The sequence below is a fragment of the Myotis nattereri genome (assembly GCF_964212035.1).
Source record: "Myotis nattereri genome assembly, chromosome: 11".
NCBI classification, from domain to species: domain Eukaryota; kingdom Metazoa; phylum Chordata; class Mammalia; order Chiroptera; family Vespertilionidae; genus Myotis; species Myotis nattereri.
Window position 1 is genome coordinate 26,447,108 of NC_138086.1, and position 22,895 is coordinate 26,470,002.

General features: G+C 35.0%; 1 protein-coding gene across 5 annotated transcripts in view; it reads right to left on the minus strand.

The window, feature by feature from the left end:
• Positions 1-22,895, minus strand: part of CNOT4 (CCR4-NOT transcription complex subunit 4) — a 148,198-nt gene that overhangs the window by 12,364 nt on the left and 112,939 nt on the right. For 3 of the 5 annotated variants that reach the window (XM_081102453.1, XM_081102452.1, XM_081102456.1), the window contains exons 9-10: positions 21,407-21,656; positions 18,786-19,283 (exon numbers count right to left, since the gene is read on the minus strand). In XM_081102453.1, coding sequence (XP_080958579.1) covers positions 18,786-19,283; positions 21,407-21,656 — 748 coding nt within the window. Of the gene's footprint in view, positions 1-12,422; positions 14,097-18,785; positions 19,284-21,406; positions 21,657-22,895 lie in introns of those variants that run through there. The other 2 variants (XM_081102455.1, XM_081102454.1) reach the window with 1 other exon arrangement.

The window sequence follows — 22,895 nt, forward strand, 5'->3', positions numbered from 1 at the left end:
CTGAACTACTGCTTGGCATATCTTTTGACTCCATGCTTTTAATTATCATTAGTATCATTTATAATCACATAGTTCTTTCACAAGACAAATTTGTAAGATGAGGATATACAAACAGGATACACCCTTAACAACACCAAACCCAAACACATAAAAATTAAGATATACATTCAGATTTTTAAAAATGCATTAGGAAAGCACAGGATGGAAGAATCCAACTAGTCATGTGTACGAAAAAAGGTCTAGCCTGTAAGACCTTAATAGGCTTATAATATTTAATACAACTGGTTAATGGAACTTTTAAAAAGGTAATGTTAAGACCATATAAATAGATGTACAATGTCTAAATTAGCAATTGTTAGACATTGGGCAAATCACAAATGATAAACACCAGGGGCCTCCATTTCTCACTTACAAAATGGGGATAATACCTACCCCACAAAATATTTTTATAGAAGAACTCTGTAAATTGAAAGGAATATATGTTAGTAATAATGATTTTACTTAAAAAGTAGATCTACTTATTATCTGATCTCATTTGGATTACTGAAATGTGAGTTTCATATTTTATAAAAAGTATTCATTATCAAGTGAAAACCTGTGTAGAGAAATGAACTTCAGAGAGAACTAGAAACATGTTAAGTGTCTAATGGTTGAAAGAACTAAGAATGTTTCATCTACATCTAGAAGTTACAAGTTGGAACTGCTTTCACATATTTAACCAGAAGTATAAATGGAAAAAAAGATTGTTTTAATCAAGAGAAAAAAAATTATTTAACAATTACAAGTTACCCGAAAGAACTGCCTGTTATTAAGAAGTATAGATTGGTACTTACAAAATTGGTACTCCAGTTGAGCCCAGCTGGAGTGATAGCCCGGGGATGTAAAGTACAACATAGGGAATATAATCAATAATATTGTGCCTTAGCCGGTTTGGCTCAATGGACAGAGGGTTGGTCTTCAGACTGAAGGGGCCTAGGTTCGATTCTGATCAAGGGTGCATGCCCAGGCTGTGGGCTCAATCCCCAGTAGGGGGCGTGCAGGAGGCAGCCGATCAGTGATTCTCTCTAATCATTGATGTTTCTCTCTCCCCCTCCCTTCCTCTCTGAAATCAATAAACATATATATTAATAATAATAATATTGTAATAACTTTGTATGGTGCCAGATGGGTACTGGAATATCGGGAGAAATACTTTGTAATGTATGATTATCTAATCATTATGCTATACACCTGAAAGTGATACAAAATAAAATAGAATGTAAATTGTAATTAAGGAAAAAAAAAAGACTAGCCCTACTTAGGAAAGTATTAAGCTCCCAAAACAGCTCATTACTACCCATAAAGAGTTCTGAAAGAAAAGGTATTTTATAGAGACTTTCTGAATTGTGGGTATATATCTAAGGGGAAGATGTATATATATTTATCTATCTGTACACATGTGTATACAGATAGATACACGGAGTATGGGAAAAGTAGTTTTGCAGTTGTATGTGAAAGCGTTTATTCTTGTATTACTTTTTCCATATAAACATACACACACACATATACAGAGAGAGAGTTTGTGAATATACCGAGAGTTTGTGAATATCATAAATGAGAAACTGAGGTTAAGAAAACTGTTAGTAAATTTTTTTTTTTTTTAAGTTTGTGCAAGGTGAGTGTTGGGCTGGTTTTGGGGAAATAAGGAAAGATCAAGAGTTTTCTTGAGGTTTCCAGAGTTCAAAGTTAATGAAGACAGAATAAAATGATCATGGAGTAGTGAGGGGAATCCTCACACTGAATGCCACAGTACAAGTTATAACTCATGTCCAAATGAATCTGATTATGTTTCCAAAAGTCCAGATGTAATACAAAGCAGATCGAGGCCTCCAGAAGCAATCATACACTAACATCACTCTCTCAACCATTAGTGTTCATTCCATGGACATTTATTGAATGTCTACTCCATCATATTCTCTGGAGCCTGATGCCATTATACTATACAGCAGTATCATGCTGTTCTTTGTTTTCATATTTCTTTAGTGGATCACTGAAAGTTGGCCATTTTGAACAAGTCAGTGATAGCTTTTGATTATTTAGCGTCAATAAAATATTTTTATGGGGGTGAGTTCCTCTTTAGGTTTGCATTCAGACTAAAGAATTTTTCTTCCTATACAGCAAATCCTCTGTGGTTATGTGTCTAGTGAAATTCCCAAGATTTCTGATGTTCACAATTTCCCAAATTTTCTCAGTTATTAGAAACACCAAACCCAGTTTTTTATTCCATTTGACCACACAGCTCACTTTTATTTCAACAGTGAAGATCAGTCAGTCTTATCTTTTTCTGAAAGATAGCTCCTATCAAAATCACAAAATCCACCCGAAAGAAAACTAAAATTATCCATGCTCTAAAACATGATTTTAATTGACAAATTCTTCATAATCCAGCTATGAGCTTCGTTTTTATAAAGTATCTTTTGGGCATTAAAACAATTAATTTGCTTTATTTCTTAATTTCAGAAAAAAATTATTTCAGGAAATGAAGTAACTTCCTCATTATTTTATACTAAACCAAATGAAACAGATATGGGTATAGTCATGGTGAGGGACATTTCCAACTTAGCAGACCAACCATGTATCTTTAAGAGTTCTTTTTCACTGTATTATTTACCCAAACCAAGAGATAGTCGTTAGTTTTGAGACTGTTTTGTGTAGATTTAACTTTCAAAACAAGCATTTATGATTTGACATTTAACTATTTTATTTATGTATAATTTTTTTAAAAAAGACTATTTTATTTTTTCTCCTCCTTACAATTTATTCACATACTAGGCAAAATAAAACTTTTTGCTTCCAATTTTCAAATGATGTATTGGTTTTAAAAGAATTTGTATTAATAAGAATTCGTCCTTTCAAGACTCTGATGAACTCAAAGACTTATATGTTCACCACCAGTCTACCAGGAGCCTCAGTTTAAAAATCATTTACATTTATTTAAGTGTTCATTCTTAGCTGTAATTTATTACAGTTGAATTTGAAAAAGATTTTTAACAGAATCAATTATCAGTGTTGAATCTTACTGTGCAGGAGGAAAAGACGGAAGGTCAGATTAATACATTCTCAAATATAAATTAGGAACTACAGCCCTGGCGGGTTTGGCTCACTGGAGAGAGCATCGGCCTGCAGACTGAAGGGTCCCAGGTTCGATTCCGGTCAAGGGCATGTACCTTGACTGCAGGCACATCCCTAGTAGGGGGTGTGCAGGAGGCAGCTGATCGATGCTTCTCTCTCATCGATGTTTCTAACTCTCTATCCCTCTCCCTTCCTCTCTGTAAAAAATCAATAAAATATATTTTTTTAAAAAATTAGGAACTACAATTCTTAGTGCACTATATGCCAGAGCTTAGTACTGAACTAGAACATTTTTGTGAAAAAAAATTACATTAGAAAAATTACACATATTTGTAAAACATGGAATTTTAGTCATATTGCTAGAAGCATTAAGTGATTTTTCAAAGAGCTAGAATAACTTAGGTGAGGAAAGTGAATGATAGTTTACAGTATCAAAAATCTATCAATTTGACATTTAACAGTACGTGGTTCTTACTCAATCTACTCTAAAACCCAGCCTATGCTTTCTGTTGTTGTTTTGATTTTTTTTTTAAAAGGGAGAGAAAATAATAAGATCATATAAAATAAAAGCCAGTCTGGAAATAGTTAAAAGGTAGTAGACTGGTTACTGGGAAGATAACTGATCATAGAGACTAAGCCACCTGATAGGGACAGAGTTTTCTCCTTTGAAAAGGGAAATTTGGGCCTGTCAGGGAATCATACAGGTGGTGTACCTTAAGGTCTAGTTGAGCCCAGCTGGGTGGCTAAGTTGGAGTGATAGCCCATACACCAAAAGGGTTGTGGGTCTGATTCCTAGTCAGGACACAAAGGGTTGTGGGGTTTGATCTCTGGTTGGAGAGCATACATGAGGCAACTAATCAATGTTTCTCTCTCTCTCTCCCTTCCTCTCTCTCTAAAAATTCAATAAACATATCCTTGGGTGAGGATTAAAAAAAATCTATGAAAAAGATCTAGTCAAGACCACTCTTCCTAATTGTGGTAAGTTACATGGAGAAAGAAACCATTTCTTCTTTGTTCAAAGGGGAAAAATATAACTGGACAGAGAGGTGAGCACACAGAATAGACTCAGGATGGTCAAGAATCAAAACCTGAAAGCATGTTATAAAACAAAGGATGCATAGCTGTGTGTATTTATTTAGAGATTGTATAAGATCTTTGCTTATTTTGATAACAGGCTTCATTCTAGTCACTTACCATTTAAAATACAGGTGAGGTCTTGGGAGTTTACATCTAGCAACATTGACTACACTAAAATTCAAGCAAGATATGTTTAGGGAAGACTACCATTAGTCAATAGTGAATGCCAACAGTTTAGGAGTAAAAAGAAACATAACTGGTATCAAATCTTACCCTAAATGGGAGTGAGGGGATAGGGCATATAACAGTAATCCATTATCATATAATAAAAACATAAGTGGAATAAAATATGTAGCCCAACACTTAGCTTAAAGCCAATAAGAAACTTTCCTACTTAGTTGAAGTCATAACCCAGGACCTCCTTTACCTTTAGCTGGATACTCAATTTGTAGATGTAATAAAGAAAAGAAACAGCTTCAGGGTGTCAGTCTTCTTGCAAATGTCAACATGTAAAATGACAATGTTTAAAAACATCCCAATAATGTTCCAGGTCACTAAGTTCTGCTCGTCGACACATGACTTCAGTATGCAAGACTGTTGGCAGAGCGTAAATACTAGTCCAGTCCTTGGGATAAGATCTCGCCATATTAGGTAACAGCACTAGGCTATACGAGTTGATGGCAGTCGGCTTTCTTGCATTTCTTCTTGGACATGGTGATGATATTATCATTAAAATCCTGTGGAGCTTTCCTTTTGTTTCATTATGCTGAAAATGACTTTCTTGATTTAAAAAAAATCAGCAGTTATGCTATCATTCTACATGGTGTAGCATATAGAAGCTCTTCAAATATGAATCTGAGATCACACCTTTAGTGTGGGTACAGTACGTCTTGGTGCCATTAATACAAGCTTTTTTATTAGGTCATGCATTTTAGTCTTTAAACACTCTTTGGCACTGTAGAAAAATACTGGGTAAATTTAATTCCATCCATTTTTCTCTTTTAGCTCTGACATTGCTAATTATTTTAAGTCTACATTAAGAGTACTGCAAGTTTACATTTGCCACCCACTAAAGTCACTCCAAAATCACTGGGCCTCATTTCACACAAGGCTGTTTTGACAACTTACAGGATCTGTGATAATAGTTGCCAACAGATGGGACACTTTGAAAGCCTACAATTCACTATTTGCACTGTTATTCACAGTTGAAAGCCCTTGACCTGCAAGAACTACTATAATAATCCAACTGTAAGACACAACAAAGTTTAGAGAAAGGATATGTTCTGTTGGAAGTATTTTTTCTCCTTGAGTTACACATATGAAAGCAAATTCAGATGGTTAAGGCTAAAAGAACTTTACATTGTTATTATAATGTGATTATGGGCAAGTCACAATCCTTCTGAGCCTTGTTTATTATAATTACTTGGTTTTTCAAAGGAGGATTACTGAAAATTATGTTGCACAACAAGGAACAGGCCAAAATTCTCAGGATTTGGAGTGGGTTATTTATTCTATTTTAACACTGAGAGCTAAAGAACAGTGCTGGGCCACTGAATTGTATACTATGAAATTTCATGATTCTAACACAAATCTTTTTTTCTTATTAACCTTTCCTTTGGGTTTCCCAAAGAGTGTGACATGCCTATTCTTAGTAGTGAGAGTGAAATTTGATGAGAAAAAGCTATGAAAATATTTGTTCAGAAAAAACATGACCAGGGATCAGGTGACACCAGTATTATAACCTTATTGCATTTAAATAGGGTCTTTATTTCTTTCAAAAATTACTTAGAGAAAGACAGAATATAAATATAGCATTATCTGGAACATATAATTTAATCAGAATACAGCAGGAATAAAAACATGAAAAGCCACAGAGATGGCCTGACACTTTTTCCTCTGCTCCATCCACCAACTGGAGGATTTAATTGAAAATTACTATATATAACCCAACACACACATACTCATACAACACTAGGCTTACACTTTAACTTTGCTAAGCAAACCTTTTCTTTTACATAACACTAATCAAATGTCATGAAGACAGAAATACCATTATTGTCATTTCAAAATTATTCAAATGGTTGTTTCAAACATTTTACCCAAGGAAGTATCTTGAGGTCTCTTGTCTACAGCTCTTTGGCCTCCCTGCCCCACACACCTCCTTTTTAGGAGAGTGGGGTATAAAAGTTGCTTGATTCAGTTTAAGTACTCCAGTGAAGTGTGAGATACATTAAGGTGTACTATCTGCCTTTCAGCCTACCAGATGAGACACCGAGTTTAGATGCAGCTACCACCACAAAGCCACAACAAGGAATAGGCCAAAATTCTCAGGATTTGGAGTGGGTTATTTATTCTATTTTAACACTGAGAGCTAAAGAACAGTGCTGGGCCACTGAATTGTATACTTTAAAGTAATTAATTGTATAGTATGTGATTTTCACTTCATTTTTTTAAAGTACTGGGTGCTGTAAAGGCTTTAGAAATTATAGTGAGAAGGGTACTTTGGGGGTATCCTTTGTAGCAGAGCATAACAGTGGGTCTCAGTACCAAAAAGAAGCTGGAACAAAATTACTCTAGGTTCAGTATATTCCAGGGCTAGTTTGGAGCTTCCAGGAACCTTTAGAATAACTGTAACATGTGAATTGGGCCAAGAAGAAAGTCAAATCAATAGCTACCATAGGAAGTTTGGTCTAAGGAAAATGGGTTGGTTCAGTAATTTCCAGTGGTTTCATGGAACTTCTAGGTACTTCAGTCATATTGTCAAGCAGCTTAGATTGCTGAGGCTTGCCCTCACTTCTAGGAACCTAATAATTACAAACCAGATTTCTGTATAACTCAAGGGAAGACACTCTAAAACTCTGTGGAACAGTTTCATTCTCCTTAACGAATCCTGAATTCTCAAGAGTAATTCTTTAGGAAAAGCTTCTGATTAAAGAAGCTGTAGGCTAGCATGCCCAGCAATATAATACTATTGGCAGCAAATCATAGGGCAGTTAGGAGGTCCAAGGAGCAGTGGCTTCTTGCTCTATCAGCATGGTTTCACAAACACAGTATTCTTGAACAACAACTTATACTTTGAAGCATTATCATTTTTAAGTGTCATACTTGACATCTCAGCTGACATATATGAAATAAGTTCAGGGAGTTTAAAATATTTTAGTGTCAGAAAATTAAGGGTGCTTCCAAATTAGGCATATTTGCTATTAATCAAGTAAGGAGGAAAAATGTGTTCTGTATCTCTTTTATCTCCATCCCTATTCTACTACTTCTGCAGCAGTTTTTCCTAAAGGTCACATCTAAGAATACATATAAGGACCAAGAGTAGATTAGTTTAACAACTTGAAGGTATGCACCTATTCACAGGGCACATTCTCTTTTGGGGAAAACTGTTACAGTGTTTTCATAGTCAGTTATAAGAAATTTCTTAATTTCTCTCTTCTCTACTCTTCACCAATCTACTGCTTTTAATGCCAATTTGTTATATAAATGAAGCAGAATTACCTAGTCCAATGATGGCGAACCTATAACACGAGTGTCAGAGGTGACACGCGAACTCATTTTTTTGGTTGCTTTTTCTTTGTTAAATGACATTTAAATATATAAAATAAATATCAAAAATATACGCCTTTGTTTTACTATGGTTGCAAATATCAAAAAAATTTCTATGTGACACGGCACCAGAGTTAAGTTAGGGTTTTTCAAAATGCTGACACGCCGAGCTCAAAAGGTTCGCCATCACTGACCTAGTCCAACTAAGAAGAGACACTTTCCCTATGTAGATAGAAAGCTGTTTCTTTCCAGTTTGAATGTGAGCCTGTCAGAAACTAGTTCATACCTGTAATATATACTTAGCAAACTCATATGCCATACCTACTCCCTCGGTCTCCATCCTTCAGATCAGCAGTCACCAACTGGTGGTCCACGGACCACTGGTGGCCCATGAGGCCCAAAAAGTTGGTGACCGCTGCTTCACGTCATATGTAACATGTCTGTCTACCAATCCCTCGCTCACTGGGCTTACCTCCACCTGTCCAATCTCATCTCTGGCTCTTCCCTGGCCTTCCCCTTCACTCTGCTTCCACAACCTCCTACCATACTTTGAGAAAGGAATATTTATTCCCTTGTGCAAAGTTTTGCTTTGCATGACCAACTTACAGGAAACCTGACCCAGGATTCCCCAGGCAATACCATACTTTCAACAATTCTTTGATATAGTCTAACTTCCTACTCTTAAGAAAGGGCTGGAGAGAAAGCAGGTAGAGATCATGGGGGTTATGAAAGCTAGACTTCTTTCCAACCTCTACCCCTAAAGTTGATACATCTGCCATCCTTTCTTTGTTCTCATTCATCATTCAGCAGAGTGGATATCGCACTAACCACAATCTCCTAATCTGACATTCTCTTAACAGGACTATACCTGCTCTTTGTCGCTATGAAACCTAAAATCACTGAACTCTCTTCAACATATTGACACCACTGGATCTTTCTTGCCTCAGTGAAATCTTCTTAACAAGATTAGGTATTTCAAAATTGTCCTCACCTTCACGCCAAACTCTTAATATTTGCTTTGTCCTCTCCTGATGCTTTGTGCTGAAGCAGAACAAATACAAAATCATACACATTTAGACTCAAATTTTTAAATTTTGGTCCTTATCTTTACTCAGCAATTCTCTCATTTCTTTCCAATGCCCTTCTAGGCTTATTCTCACAGATTAAGTTAATCTCCTTTCTTTAAAGGCTCCCAACTTCACTCTTTTGCCCCCATTCTCACACAATATGCATTCAATAATTACTGATATGAGCCTCTTTACTATTCCTATTTTCTCTAAATTCTATTCTCTCTCCTAAATTTTCTGATTGTTCCTACACCTAATAAGGAAGATATATCCCACCTCTCTAAAGCTAAACCCACAACTTAACCTCATCTCAGAGGCTTACTTCCTCAAAGTACCTATAGAAATCTGTACCTTACAGGATCAGCTTCTCTTCTCTTCAGCATTGTCCCTCTTTTCCTCTCAACTGGTTCTATATAGTCTGCCTTTAAATACTTAGGTATCTCACTTATCTTCAAGCAACACCTTCTAAGATCTACCACACATCTAATTAGCATCTTGTTTGTCTCTTCCCCTTTGTTGTCAAATGTGTTAAGTACTCAATGACTGTTGCATCTATAGCCTTACATTTCATGAATCCTAGAGATCTGGTTTTTATCTGAACCTTTTTATTAAAGTTACACTTCTAAAGGTCACTGGAGACCAAACCAAACCAAAAAGTTTTTTTCTTAGGTTCTTTCTGACTTCTAACTCATAATTTCTTCTCACTTCCTATTACTGTTCTAGTCCAGGCCATGTTAGCCAGCAATGACATACTAGAACTGCTAACTGGTCTTAATTTCAAGCAAAGATATTACCAAGTTAATCTTCTTAAAATGCTACAATTAAGTTACCAAAGAAACTACTGTTCTCTACTATTGACTACAATCACAAAACTCTTCCTGGCGTTCAAGGTTTATTCATTCTTGCCCCACCTTTCTATATGACCTGTATACCTCACACCAGTCCAACTCCTCCTCACTGTCTTTCCCTCTCAAACCCTACAGACTCTGCTAATGGCTATCTCTAATTCTTTGTTCAATCTATTCCCTTTACTGTATTTCCCCTCCTTCATCAACTAATTTTCAGCCATCCTTCAAAATAAGAGCCCAGACTTACAAAGCCTGTCCTTGAACAAGCTCATAACTTCTAACTCCTACTTTTATTTTTGTATCAGCATAGTGTCTGATTAGTTCACTAAACATTTAATGTGTGATACCTGCATATATTGCTGCCATATATTCAGCACAAGGAGACAACACAGTAGGGACTCATCCAGATCAAAAGGCTGAGATGAGAGAGACAGCACAAAGAGCAGAAGGACTAGCTTGACACCAGATAACTGACTTTGGTCATATTTTGTAGAAAAAGACATACATGTCCTGTTTGGGGTTATCACCTCTCTATAAGATATTTAAAAAATACTGTTTTCAATTATATGGTATTTATCTCTTAGAGTCAATTAAGCAGATTTGGAGAAACTTCATAATCAAATAAACAAACAAACAAAAATCCAAACTCAACAAGGGAAAAATGTCCCCAGTTTTCATGTACACATAACATGGTAGTCTTCATTTTGTAAGATTTCAATGCACCTGCAATTCATTCCTTTCTCTTGGCTTTTTGAGGCAATGCCTCTGTGGGAGTAAGTAGGAATAGCTCCCTATAAACCAGTGTCACAGAAGAGAGCTCTGGCAGTTTGAAGGTGCTTGGAATATTGTACAAATAGGAACCATGCCAGTAAAAATGTGCACAGACACAATGCTTTAAAGTTGTTTTCTTTAAAAGGATGCATTTATAAGAGCTCTACTTAAGCTGAAGGATACCAAATAAAAAGTAAAAGACATGAGCAATACACGCACATGACTGAGAAATACTTAAATTAGAATACAAATATATGCTTTCCTATTAAGATTTTTTTCACTCCTGGCAAATTATATGTTTAGGATCAGTATTCAATACCCTCTGTTGCCACTGTCAGAGCGATAATGAAATGAGTCTGAACTGTTATGGCTGTCCTTGTGGCTAAAAATATCAAGAGCTGACCTCATAAGAATAATTTGCAATAAAACTGTTACTATATTGTTATCCTTGACAACAGGGTCTGTACTTTACACAACTCTGTATCTCTCAAGATCTAGTTCAGGTCACTACACAGAATAGGGACTCAAATAATTAATGCGTCGTTGAAATAAGGGGAGAGTATACAAAAGCACCACCTAGAAAAATAAAATGCAACAGTAGAATGAAAAGAATTATTAATCAGAAAACATTTTCTAATGGAATCGTTACGAAAATAAAGAGGCATTTGACATTCATCATATGACTAAAATCAGTCTAGATGTCTTTTTCCTACAGTGGCACTAAAAACATTTCAAGATAGAAGTTCCTGCCCTAGCTGGTTTGGCTCAGTGGATAGAGCATTGGCCTGCAAACTAAAGGGTCCTGGGTTTGATTCAGTCAACAGCACATACCTTGGTTGCAGGCTCCTCCCGGGCCTGGGCCTTGTGCAGGAGGCAACCAATTAATGTTTCACTCACATCGATATTGATATTTCTCTCTGTCTTTCCCTCTCTCTTCCATTCTCTCTAAAAATCAATGAAAAAATATCCTTAGGTGAGGATTAAAAAAAAAAAAATAGTAGTTCCTAACTTTTTTTCTTGGAGGTGTCACCAAACCCTTCACAAACCTAATAACTATGGGTCTTCTACCCAGAAAAAAATGGACAGATGTACATACACACAAACTCATAAGTACAACTAAAGAGTTCTGGACTCCAGGTATAATTCCCAATCTAAGGAATATATTAGTCACCTTTTAAAGGTTAAGTAGGTAAGAGCATACAAAATCTCCCCTATGCATGATAAATTAATGATGCAGGAATTTATCAAAAATAATTTGAAGATTTTTAAAATTTCTCATTCTTTACCATCATTTGGTTTCATCAATTTGCTTGCTATGTGAGGTGATGCTTTCTTCTATGTGTTGTATACTTTCTTCTGTGCTTTAGTATACTTAATCATGACTGTGATTATAAGACTTCACTTTATTTAAATATCATATTACATGAAATACTAAGTAAGCAAAACAGTGAGGCTTGTTATTCTTTGGCTTCCAAGACCTCGGCATTACAAAGATAGTTAAAGGATAATCTTTAACTTTCTATGTGAAAATATATAAATTGAAGCCTAATTGCTTTAGAAGCGCTGTCCTGACATATGATGTCTGCGGAAGTTGGGAGGGGGGTAGGAGGAGGAGGCAGGGAAACAGTTCAGGGTTCTAGCGAATCTGGGCAAACTACCTGACAGTTTTTTGGCACTGGCTAGGAATGAGAAAGGAGAGAGAAAGTTACCACAGGAAAGAAGCCTTGTTTAACAGGTCTACCTCTCAACACGGAGAAATAAAGAGGAGCTGATCTAGGAGATGAAAGGCTTGCCTTGAAGGCTGGAGAAAGCTATGCTCTACTAAGCCTCATTTAAGGGAGCTCAAGTCTGTTAACAAAGCCCAGAGCCTTAGCACCACAAGAGACATTAAAGATGTCTTTGCCTCTTACAGCAAAAATGAAGCCATAATTAGCCCATGATGAAAGACTTCTAATAAATCTACAATATTTCATTTGTATTTTCTAAATTTCTTATAATGCTGTCCTAAAATCACTTTCAAAAAATTAGAGGTTGTCATTGATGAAGAATTTTACAAAAATAAATTAAATGGCTAGGTAAGTAGCTGTTTCTACAACCTCAGTTAACCAAATCAAAGGATACCTAAGAATAGATTTTAGTTTACCCCACTATATCTCAGGACAAAGCCATTTAACTTATAAAACTAATGGAAAGTAACCAGACTTTGTATAGAGAGGTAACCTTCAAAACTCCAACTCCAACATATTAAGTGTCTCCTCATAAGGTGTTTTATTATTATTTTAAATCTCTATGCTTCCTTTTTTGGCATTCACCTTACTCTTTTAATATTTTTAACAAATGAAGGCAAATCTTTTAAGTCACAATTGTTTTCTGAAAACTTCAAGAGGTGCTCTGGCTTTTCCCTTCTTGCCAGCTGCTTCATTTAGAACATGATTTCTGAATCAGCTTTTGTCCACTGCTTACAACTGAATTCAACTTATTTTCTTTCATTATAAATTTTAAAACTACTTCAAGAAATTATGTATTATCCAAAAATATCACTTCACATTATGTCCTAATAAAGTACTCCACTACTCTGTGGTAAACTAAAATGATCTATGACAATTTACGTGGCCTAATTTTAGAGGATCCCCAATCTCTTCTCTTCCACCTTAGTCCCATTCTGGTCAAGTACTTGTAATATAGTTTTATTATCACATTTCAATTAGTTTAAACAATGAAATTCCCAAACAGATATCCCACAGAAGTACCGTTTGTTCAAAGAAAAAAGTTACACTACTATGGTTGCTTCTCACATACAATGTCTACCCATATTCAAGTTTCTGATAAGAATCAACTGTAAGTTGCAATTCTGTTTCTGAGGCACTTCCTGGTTATACTAGGCAGTGCATTAGAAGAGAGATTATATTGCATTTAGTCTATATTGATTATTTTAACCATCTATAAATAATTAACAACCATTCAAAAAGAAAGTGCAAATGTGCAAATGAGAGACAACAAAAACAGTTTCTAAACATGTAATGCATAATTTAGGACATAAATCTATACAACTAAAAACAATTGCTGACAACATCCTTCTGAGCATTAAATGACACCACCAATTTTGTTTTATATGTATTCTTTCTTAAGTATTCAAAGAATGCAATAGACATTATCTTCTTAATTTTTAAATTTTTCATGAGTATATTAGGATATTACCATTTTTTCACAAATCAAAAAACAAGGAACTACCATTATCTTTGCATATTTTCAATAATAGAGCCAAAATAAGAACAATTCTAGCTAATCTCATTTGGAATCTTAATTAGTACTACAAGTTTATTTTTGAGTTAAAAATCGTATCACTCATGAGAAACAATGCCAAAATTATTATACTAATAAATTGTGTTAAAGGCCTAATGAAGACATACTTCAGCAACTATGAGGTAACACACTAGTTGTAGGCATGAGGAACGTTTATATTGGCTCTTTTGGGTGTATACATTAAATGCAAAATCAGAAAGAAATCATGCAAAAATCCGGTTGCCCATGCAAGCACCCCAGAGTCTAATCCTCTCCTTTCAGTTCTGTTGTCAGGCCACAGTAGTGTGGAGACTTGTAGGCTGCTGTCCTTGTTGTAATGAATGGGAAGAGGCTGACAGTGGCATGGTCGAAACCTTCACCTCTTCTTCCCCTGTGGAAAAGTCAGTCATGGTCTAGTTACGGGTGACTAGATTTGTTAACAGTCCCTTTAAAAATGATTTCAATATTTGGAATACTGATACATATATAAAATACATGCTTAATGGTTGGAATCCGGGTGTGAAACAAGACATGAATTTTAAAATATAAATGTATCAAGTACCTAGAAAGTAGTTACACTAAAAACACACCCTTAAATTTAATACTATGTCAGATATGACAACAAATATAATAGATTTAGGATTATAAATATACAAAAAGGAAAAAAAAGAGACCAGGAAAGCCATTCTTTGCCAAGCCAATTGGACCCCTTATAAATTTAGAAACTGCTAACAGTACTATTTTATGAAACAATTAAAAACAAATTCACAGAAGTGAAAAATGTGATTTTTAAAGGGAAAAATGATAAATTAAGGTTTAAAAGCAGAAATTATGCTTAGAAAAGAGAAATAAAAAGATATAATTCAGCGAATTACCATTTAGCACCTGAAAATTTAATGTGTACTTTTGAAGTAATTAGAAATAGTAAAATGCCAACAACAATACAATGATTCAATTGACTGAAAGTGAGATGACTACTTCTAGGTCAAAGAACTATACATGAAATGAGATCAGTTCTCCTAATTATAATTGATAATTATTTGGCTACAAGTGACTTGTTTCACACATGACTCAAAATTCAATCAAGTCACTGTTAACAAAGAAAATTTAAAGAAAAATGCCCTCTCATAAGTAAAATTTAATGAAAACATGAAAAAAAATCCATCTCTAAGTATATCTTGATACAATAATGCTTACAGACTTAGACTTACTATTATTTGTTTTTCCAAATAATTTTTAGCATTATGGAATAAAAACATCTTGGCAGAGTTCCTTGAAAAACATACCTGCAAAATTACATTTGGAAAGATAGCTTCACTGACAATGAGAAAGAAAGGACTTTCAGTCTCTAGAATAGGTTATTTCACAGGTTGTTTTTGTGTTTTTTTTTCCCCAGTAAGTTGACAAGGACTCTATAAACCCCATGGAGGATGTGCAAGGGAAATTTTATTCTAGAGTTCTTCGTAAGAGTATGGTGCTAATGAGCAATAAACAAATGATTAATTTTCATCAGGTCAATAAACTTCACTCTGTTTTGCAACAATAGGCCACATTCCTGAGGTGGGCCAATTATCTCATGAATAGATACTGTTGATAAAAAGAGACCTGTAAGCGTGTGAGAGCAAAAATCAATTATGACAGGAAGAAAGCCAAGCTAAAGTACATGCCAGTGATCTTCACTTATGAAGGAAAGCATCAATGTTGTAGTGGAAAACATTTCAGTTTTTGAATTTGGGATCTGGGGGTTCTTATCCTAATTCTCTTACTAATTGAATGTGTGACTTTTAACTAATTATTTAACCTTTCTGGAACACAGTTTTGCCATTCCTAAAACGAGGAATTGGATAAGTCACTTTTTAGGACCAGAAAAGTCATTTTTTTTAAAAACAAAAGCACATAGTTCCAATAATAAAAAATATCTGAATGGACTTACTGTAACTCCCACTAATAAAAGTTTCCCCAAGAATATTTATTTCCAAATTCCTTAAGCAAATGTGCTGCCAAGAAATGCTAACATTTTTTCTTCTAATTAAGGAAATAACTAATTTTAAACACAAAAATGTTTTCAATTAGGCAAAGGAAATGGAAGCCACATTTCTGTCAAACCTCTGGCAACTGTCTTTCCAATGACAGGTTTCAGATATATCAATTTTTAATAATTAACTGAAACAAAACTAAAAATTCAAATACAAATATGTAATAAATATAGATACGGTATCTATATGATATGTAGGTGACTGACACCTCTGAGTATTTATTTGTTCCTGAAGGTCAGAGACCCTTTTTTGCTCCACATATCTAGAGAATAAATATGCAGGCCCTTTTCAGCATAGGATATTTTCTAAGCATATCTTAAAGTGGCTAGTCTCACTGAAACAGTATGTATCCTTCATTATCCAGCACCAAGAAAAAGCTACCCTTATGTAAAATACCATGATATTTATTCATCACAGGATACAAAGTTGAGCCTATTTAACTAGTTCAACTCAAGTACAACTGAGTTACAACTAGGACTGTGAGAGGCAGATATTGCCTAGGTATTAAATTGCTTCAAATTAGACACAATTATGATGACATAGTTTTTTAGACTTTTAGTTTCTGTCATTTCTAATTATTACTAAAAACTCCAAATCATCCCACTACAATTATACAACTATTCTGTTTTGTGGCTTACCACACTCAGCTTTCTGAGATATCTGCCAAATATTTGTAGGCCGTAAAAGGATTCTGTATAACTCTTGGTAACAATTTAAAATATTTTGGTACATTAAACTAAAATTTCTCTAGTCATCAAAGCCTTAAAAATAATCTAATAATAAGCTTAATAATAAGTCACCATTTAAATACCAAACAAGTATGCATAGTCAAAATCTGAAATAACAAATTCTCTCCACCTCCCACAAGATCTTTTTTTTCATTTGACTAACATAAGGATAACTATACTCACAAATCAGTGATTACTCATTACCACTGAGGCATTTCCAGAACACCTACTGGCTTAAAATATTTGGATAAAACTGCTCTTTTTATGCTAATGGACAATATGATAATAATAAAACTGGAAGAACAGACAACGGTCATGTAATAAATCAAATAAAAGTACACAATGAAAATAGCTAAGAACTAAAGTTCCACAAAGGCATCCATCCTCCTTCCTGACAGATCAAGTCATGCTGTTTGCCTTGCTGACCAAGCTCCCATCTTCTTATCTGTTCCCTCTATAATACATGAAGCACCTCCTGCTATACAAGGCAGTTCAACTGCTTCTTCACATCATGACATAGTAATAAAATCCTGCCTCCAGACCTTTATTCAGGCATTCCCATCAACATAAAAGGTCTTTCTCTTTCCCTCCGGCTAACCCAAATCCAAGATTCCATAGCACAGATCAATTTCTACTTCTTCAATGAAGCCTCCCCAGCAATATAAGCTCTATTAATGTCTCTGTATCATATAGTTACCACCTTCATACATAATCATCTTATCTCTTCTACACTATAAAGTACCTGGAAACAGTATTCATATTTTATATTTCTTTTGCATTACCCACATGGCCTCCTTCATTGTTGGGCAAATAGGAGCCCAAATATTCACTGTAATTGGTTTAATATTTTATTTTTAAATGTTTACAATGTTTAGAGGAACATAACTTTATTTTATTTATTTTTTTAGAGGAACATAACTTTAATTTTAATATAATAATCAGCTATAAGATACACTAGTAGTAACTGAAATCCCACATTTCTATATGATTAAAACAAAACAAATTTACACCCTAACATGCTGTCTTGAAAGGAACAATAAAATGAGTACCAAAAAATTAACACTTAGTGTTTCTGTGAATATCATATAGAAGATAATTAAAAATTGTCACTGAGTCACCTACTATCATATCAGATTAACAATATCATGAGTCCCACTGTTATGCAAACTACTATAGTAAGTGCTATCAAGATTATGCAAAATAACTTTCTTTATCAACTGTTATATTCACTATATCAACAGCTACAAACAATACTCTCAATCCCCCTACTTGCCTTAAAAATGAAATATTGTTGGTCATAAAGAGATTAGAGCCAAAGAATTTTGATGGATCTCTGTAAATTCATGTATCAATCTCGCTAAAACCAAGACAATGAACACCCTACTGGTAACGTTACGACAATAACGCTGTGCCATGCCATATCTTAAAGGCTATGACAAACGATAAAAATAAATTTCATGAATTACATTTGAGTGAGGGACTATTCTATTCTACTTGAGAGAATCAGAAGAAGAACAAACTTTTTTACTAGTCACTTCTAAAGCCCAAATTAAACTTTAAAAAACTATTAATAAGAATGATTCCTTTAGCTATAGAAGTCACTTGATCTAAGACTATATGGGACCTTAAAACCCCAAAATTCTGAAACCTGAATTATTCTGGCATCACTTATAGAAACTTAATACCGCCCCCCTAACAAATAAAAATGACATACCAAAAGGGAAAATATATCTCCTTGAACAATTCCTTTTTTACAGAAAATATACTTATGCACGTAATGTTTGTGAAATATTAATAATCAGAGTTCTCAAATATTAAATACTTTATTAACATTAAGCACAGTTTTGATGTGTGTGTATGTGTATATTAGTCAAAATAAGTTAACTGCCAAAAGAATTAGAGAGTGGCTTTATCCTTCATGCTCTCACTTATTACCATCTTTAAAAAATTCTTTTAACCAGTTTACTTTTAGAATGCATAATCAGAATTCTGACCATGGTGTTGGCACCATAATTTCAGAGGCCATATTTTTCTTTTTGTATTTTTATGGCATGTGAAAATTTGGTAACTACCTTATTAAGTGAAATTATTCTAAGCAGTAACTAGGTATAATACTCCACCATCCTTATAAAGCTCAATATTACAAGGCATCTACCCAATTAAAAAAAATTTAGATTACAAGGACTTTAATTTTTTTCCAAAGGAATTTCCAAGACTAAATAAATACTCTGTTATTCAAAAGTTCCCTCCCTACCCACCCAATAACCCAAAGGCATGAGTTATTCACAAATTCTCAAGGACTATAAATGAACCTACCTGCTATAGGGATCCCTCCCAGACCTGTGTTGTGCTGTGGCGGGAGATTCAAGTCCAAGAAATTACTATTTGAGGTGGGGTTTGCTGTGTGGTTCAAGTGCATGATGCTATTGCGTGGAAAGGCCATCCAAGGATAGCGGGCTGCCTGGCCTGGAAAACTGAATGAATTATAAACTGCTCGGTGCTGCTGAAATTGAGGGAACCTCTGTGGCAAGACTGAAAAGGTACTATTGAGAGAGTTGGCATTTGTAGGTGCAGCAGGATGCAGGAATCCAGAGCCTGGACCTTTGGCGGTTGTAGTGTGTGAAGAGGAGTTCTGAAGAGATGTGGGTGAAAGGGAAGGCTGGTCTTGGACTGATAGTTCCTTTTCAATCAGGTCTGCTAAGGCTTTTCGAGTGACATCAAAGGGATCAAAACCCAAGTCATCCTCTGGTTGTTTAGAAGAACCAAAGCCAAATGCTGCTTGCCAGTCTGTAGAGGACGATACTGGGATTGTTTCTGTGGGGACAAAATGAGTGATGAATTTAAAATACATAGCTCACTTTCACACTTAATAAATATCCATACTAGTGAAAGTTAAACATCGTATTACAAGGTAAAGGCAAATATACATAAAGTATAATTTCTTAGCACATTAATAAGATTTTTGTAAAATTACAAGTCCTCATATACTAATTTCATTCTATATATATACATACACACACACACACACATATACACCTACAATATGTATATTATTGATTTCAGAGAGGAAAGGAGAGAGATAGAAACATCAACAATGAGAAAGAATCATTGATCAGCTGTCTCCTGCATACCCACACTGAGGATCAAGCCTGCAACCCGGGCATGTGTCCTGACTGGGAATCGAACTGTAACCTCAATTCATAGCTCAATGCTCAACCACTGACCTACACTGACCGTGCAATAATTTAATTCTTAAGTTACTAACATCAACAACTCAGAATTGTCCTAGCTGGTTTGGCTCAGTGGTTAGAGTGTTGGCCTGCAGATTGAGGGGTCGCGGGTTCGATTCTGGTCAAGGGCACCTGGGTTATTGACTCGATCTCTGGCTCTGGTAGTGGTACGTGCAGGAGGCAACCAATCAATGTGTCTCTCACTCTGTTGTTTCTCTGTATCTCTCCTGCTCCCTTCCACTCTCTTAAAAAGAATCAACAGGGGGAAAAAATTCTCAGGTGAGGACTAACCAAATAAACTCAAAACAACAACAAAAAAAACCTCTGAATGATAGACTGATTGTGCTAAAGAAAGAAAAAGTACTTGAAACCCAAATTATATTTAGACATTCATAATCAAAACCCAGCGTGGCTGGTGTTGCTCAGTGGTTGAGCATCGACCCATGAACCAGGAGGTCACAGTTTGATTCCTGGTCAGGGCACATTCCCGGGTTGCAGTTGCAGATCGGTCCCCAGTAGTGGGGGGGCATGCAGGATATGGCCAATTGAAGATTCTCATCATTGATGTTTCTATCACTCTCTCCCTCTCCCTTCCTCTCTCTGAAATCAATAAAAATATATTTTAAAATACACACACAACAAAAAAACAAAATAAGTCATTTAAATGAAATAAAGTAATAACAAATATAAAAGAATTTATTAGTAAAGTTTACATTTTAAAATGTTTTTATTAAAGACAAAGTATAATTTGTCTGTTCCATTGAGAATAGATGCTATTCACAATAAGAGAACTTATAATAAATAAAAATGAAAATGGCTCAAAAATGCCAAAATATAAATTTTATTTTTTTCAAAAAATATGTAAATTTTAATATAAATCAACATATGTCTTGTCAGCTGGAGGGGGGAGAAATCTTAAATTTAACTATACAAACACAAATCTGGTTTAAAATTTAAGCCCTGTTCTAGCCTATCTGGTTCAGTGGACAGAGCGTCAGCCGGTGGACTTAAGGGTCTGGGGTTCAATTCTGGTCAAGGGCACATACCTCAGTTGCAGGTTTGATCCCCACCCTGGTCGCGGTGCATGTAGGAGGCAACCAATCAACGTGTCTCTCTCACATTGATGTTTCTCTCTCTCTCAACAGAAAAGTATTTTTGGGTGAGGATTAATAAAAAAGAAAAGAATTAAAATAAAATAAAATGTAAGCCCTTAATACTGTCTAGAGCAGTGGTTCTCAACCTTCCTAATGCCGTGACCCTTTAATACAGTTTCTCATGTTGTGGTGACCCCCAATTTCATTGTTACAAATTGAACATAATTAAAGCAGGGTGATTAATCACAAAAACAATATGTAATTATATATGTTTTCCGATGGTCTTAGGCGACCCCTGTGAAAGGGTCGTTTGACCCCCCAAAGGGGTCGCAACCCACAGGTTGAGAACTGCTGGTCTAGAGGAATACGTGTTTTACAATTGGAAAAAATGATCTAACCTTTGAATTCTGGAGAAATCTCTCTGTTAACATAGAACTAAGTTCCAGGTCATAAAACAACTTATCTAACCATCCAATTCCATGCAGTTTATATTTTTAAATGTGTACATTTTTATGAAAAAGGAAATGGAGAGAAAAAGGATAAAAACCCATCAAACCAGGGTCTCATTGCAGTCTGAGTATAATTATTAACATGCAGTGGAGCTGTTATATACCTGATGTGAAGAGGCTCTGTGGCTCTGGTGCTGTAGGCCAGTCACTAGACGTCTGTGGGGAGCTGGGGAAAGGAGGAAGCCCACTTGGAATAGGGTTGGGATGGCGAAAGTTATCTGAGAATAACGACTGTGACTCAGTTACTGCCCCTTCAAAAGGAGAGCGTGCACTGTGATTGGATGAACTGATGGGGATGACTGGGTTAGATTTTGATAAACCAGGTGGCGGTGAAGGTGTATCACTGTTAGATATCTAAATGAAATAGGAAAAGAAAAGAATAATTAATATAAGTTTATACATTTTAATAAGCCACGATTAAAATGACTTGCAACAAAAGGTATTAGAATAGTCATCTTCAAACTAGGGTACTTAACTTCTTTTATGAGAGCACATATTTTCAAAAAAATCCATCAACTTATATAAACAGTCTTCTCTAAAACTGACCCTCTTGAAAAGACTAAACCAGTCTCCTCTTGTTTTACAACCTAACTTCTCTCACTTTACATAGAAAAGAATATTTTTCACTCTCTGGGACCTAACTAAATATTTTGTCCAACAGTAAAAACTTTCTGGGAATCAAACCAAAATTTATTAGAAATATTCAGGTTGGTGATGAGAAAGTGACGGACTCTAATGACTGGATTCTTTTGAAAACTAGATGATTCCCAATGCACTAAGTTTTGAACAAAGATTAGAAGATCTAATCAAGTTATTTTCAAATAATTTTAATGATAAATCTTTATATGATTTTTAGGTATTCAACTTAGGAGTTAAAAAAAATTGAGTGATACTGATATAATACTGTTTGTTCCATCTCTCATTTATACGAACAAGATATCTTAGCACTTACATTTAGAAAAATGAAAACATGACTGGATTGCTGCTGAAACTTAAACCGAAAGGTAATATGCATGACAGGTACATAAAACTAATTTTAAAATGTCCCTATTTATCTCAATAAGAGATGAATTTCCAATATAATTTTATTGTTTGTTTTATAACTAATTTTTATCAAAATCTATACTTACATAAGTTGCTTTGATCAAATTAAAGTATCAATATTTCCTTTGTAATTCTTAACTTATTATTAAACAAATCTTAAGTGTTAACCTAAAATACACAAGAGGACATACAGATATTCAAATTCTTTTATGGAATTTGTAGGCAAAAATTTCGGAAAAGCAGTGTATTTCAGATCTCTACGTTTCTCACAAACACTATGGAAGAGATTAGAACTACATTTTATTTTTACCAATGTAGAAAGTGTACAGAAACTTAACCAGTGCCCAGCTGGTGTGGCTCAGTGGTTGAGCATTGACCTATGAAACTGGAGGTCATGGTTTGATTCCTTGTCAGGGCACATGCCCAGGTTGTGGGTTCGATCCCCAGTGTGGGGTGTGCAGGAGGCAGCCGATCAATGATTCTCTCTCATCACTGATGTTTCTATCTCTCCCTCTCCCATCATCTCTGAAAGCAATAAAAAAAAAAAAA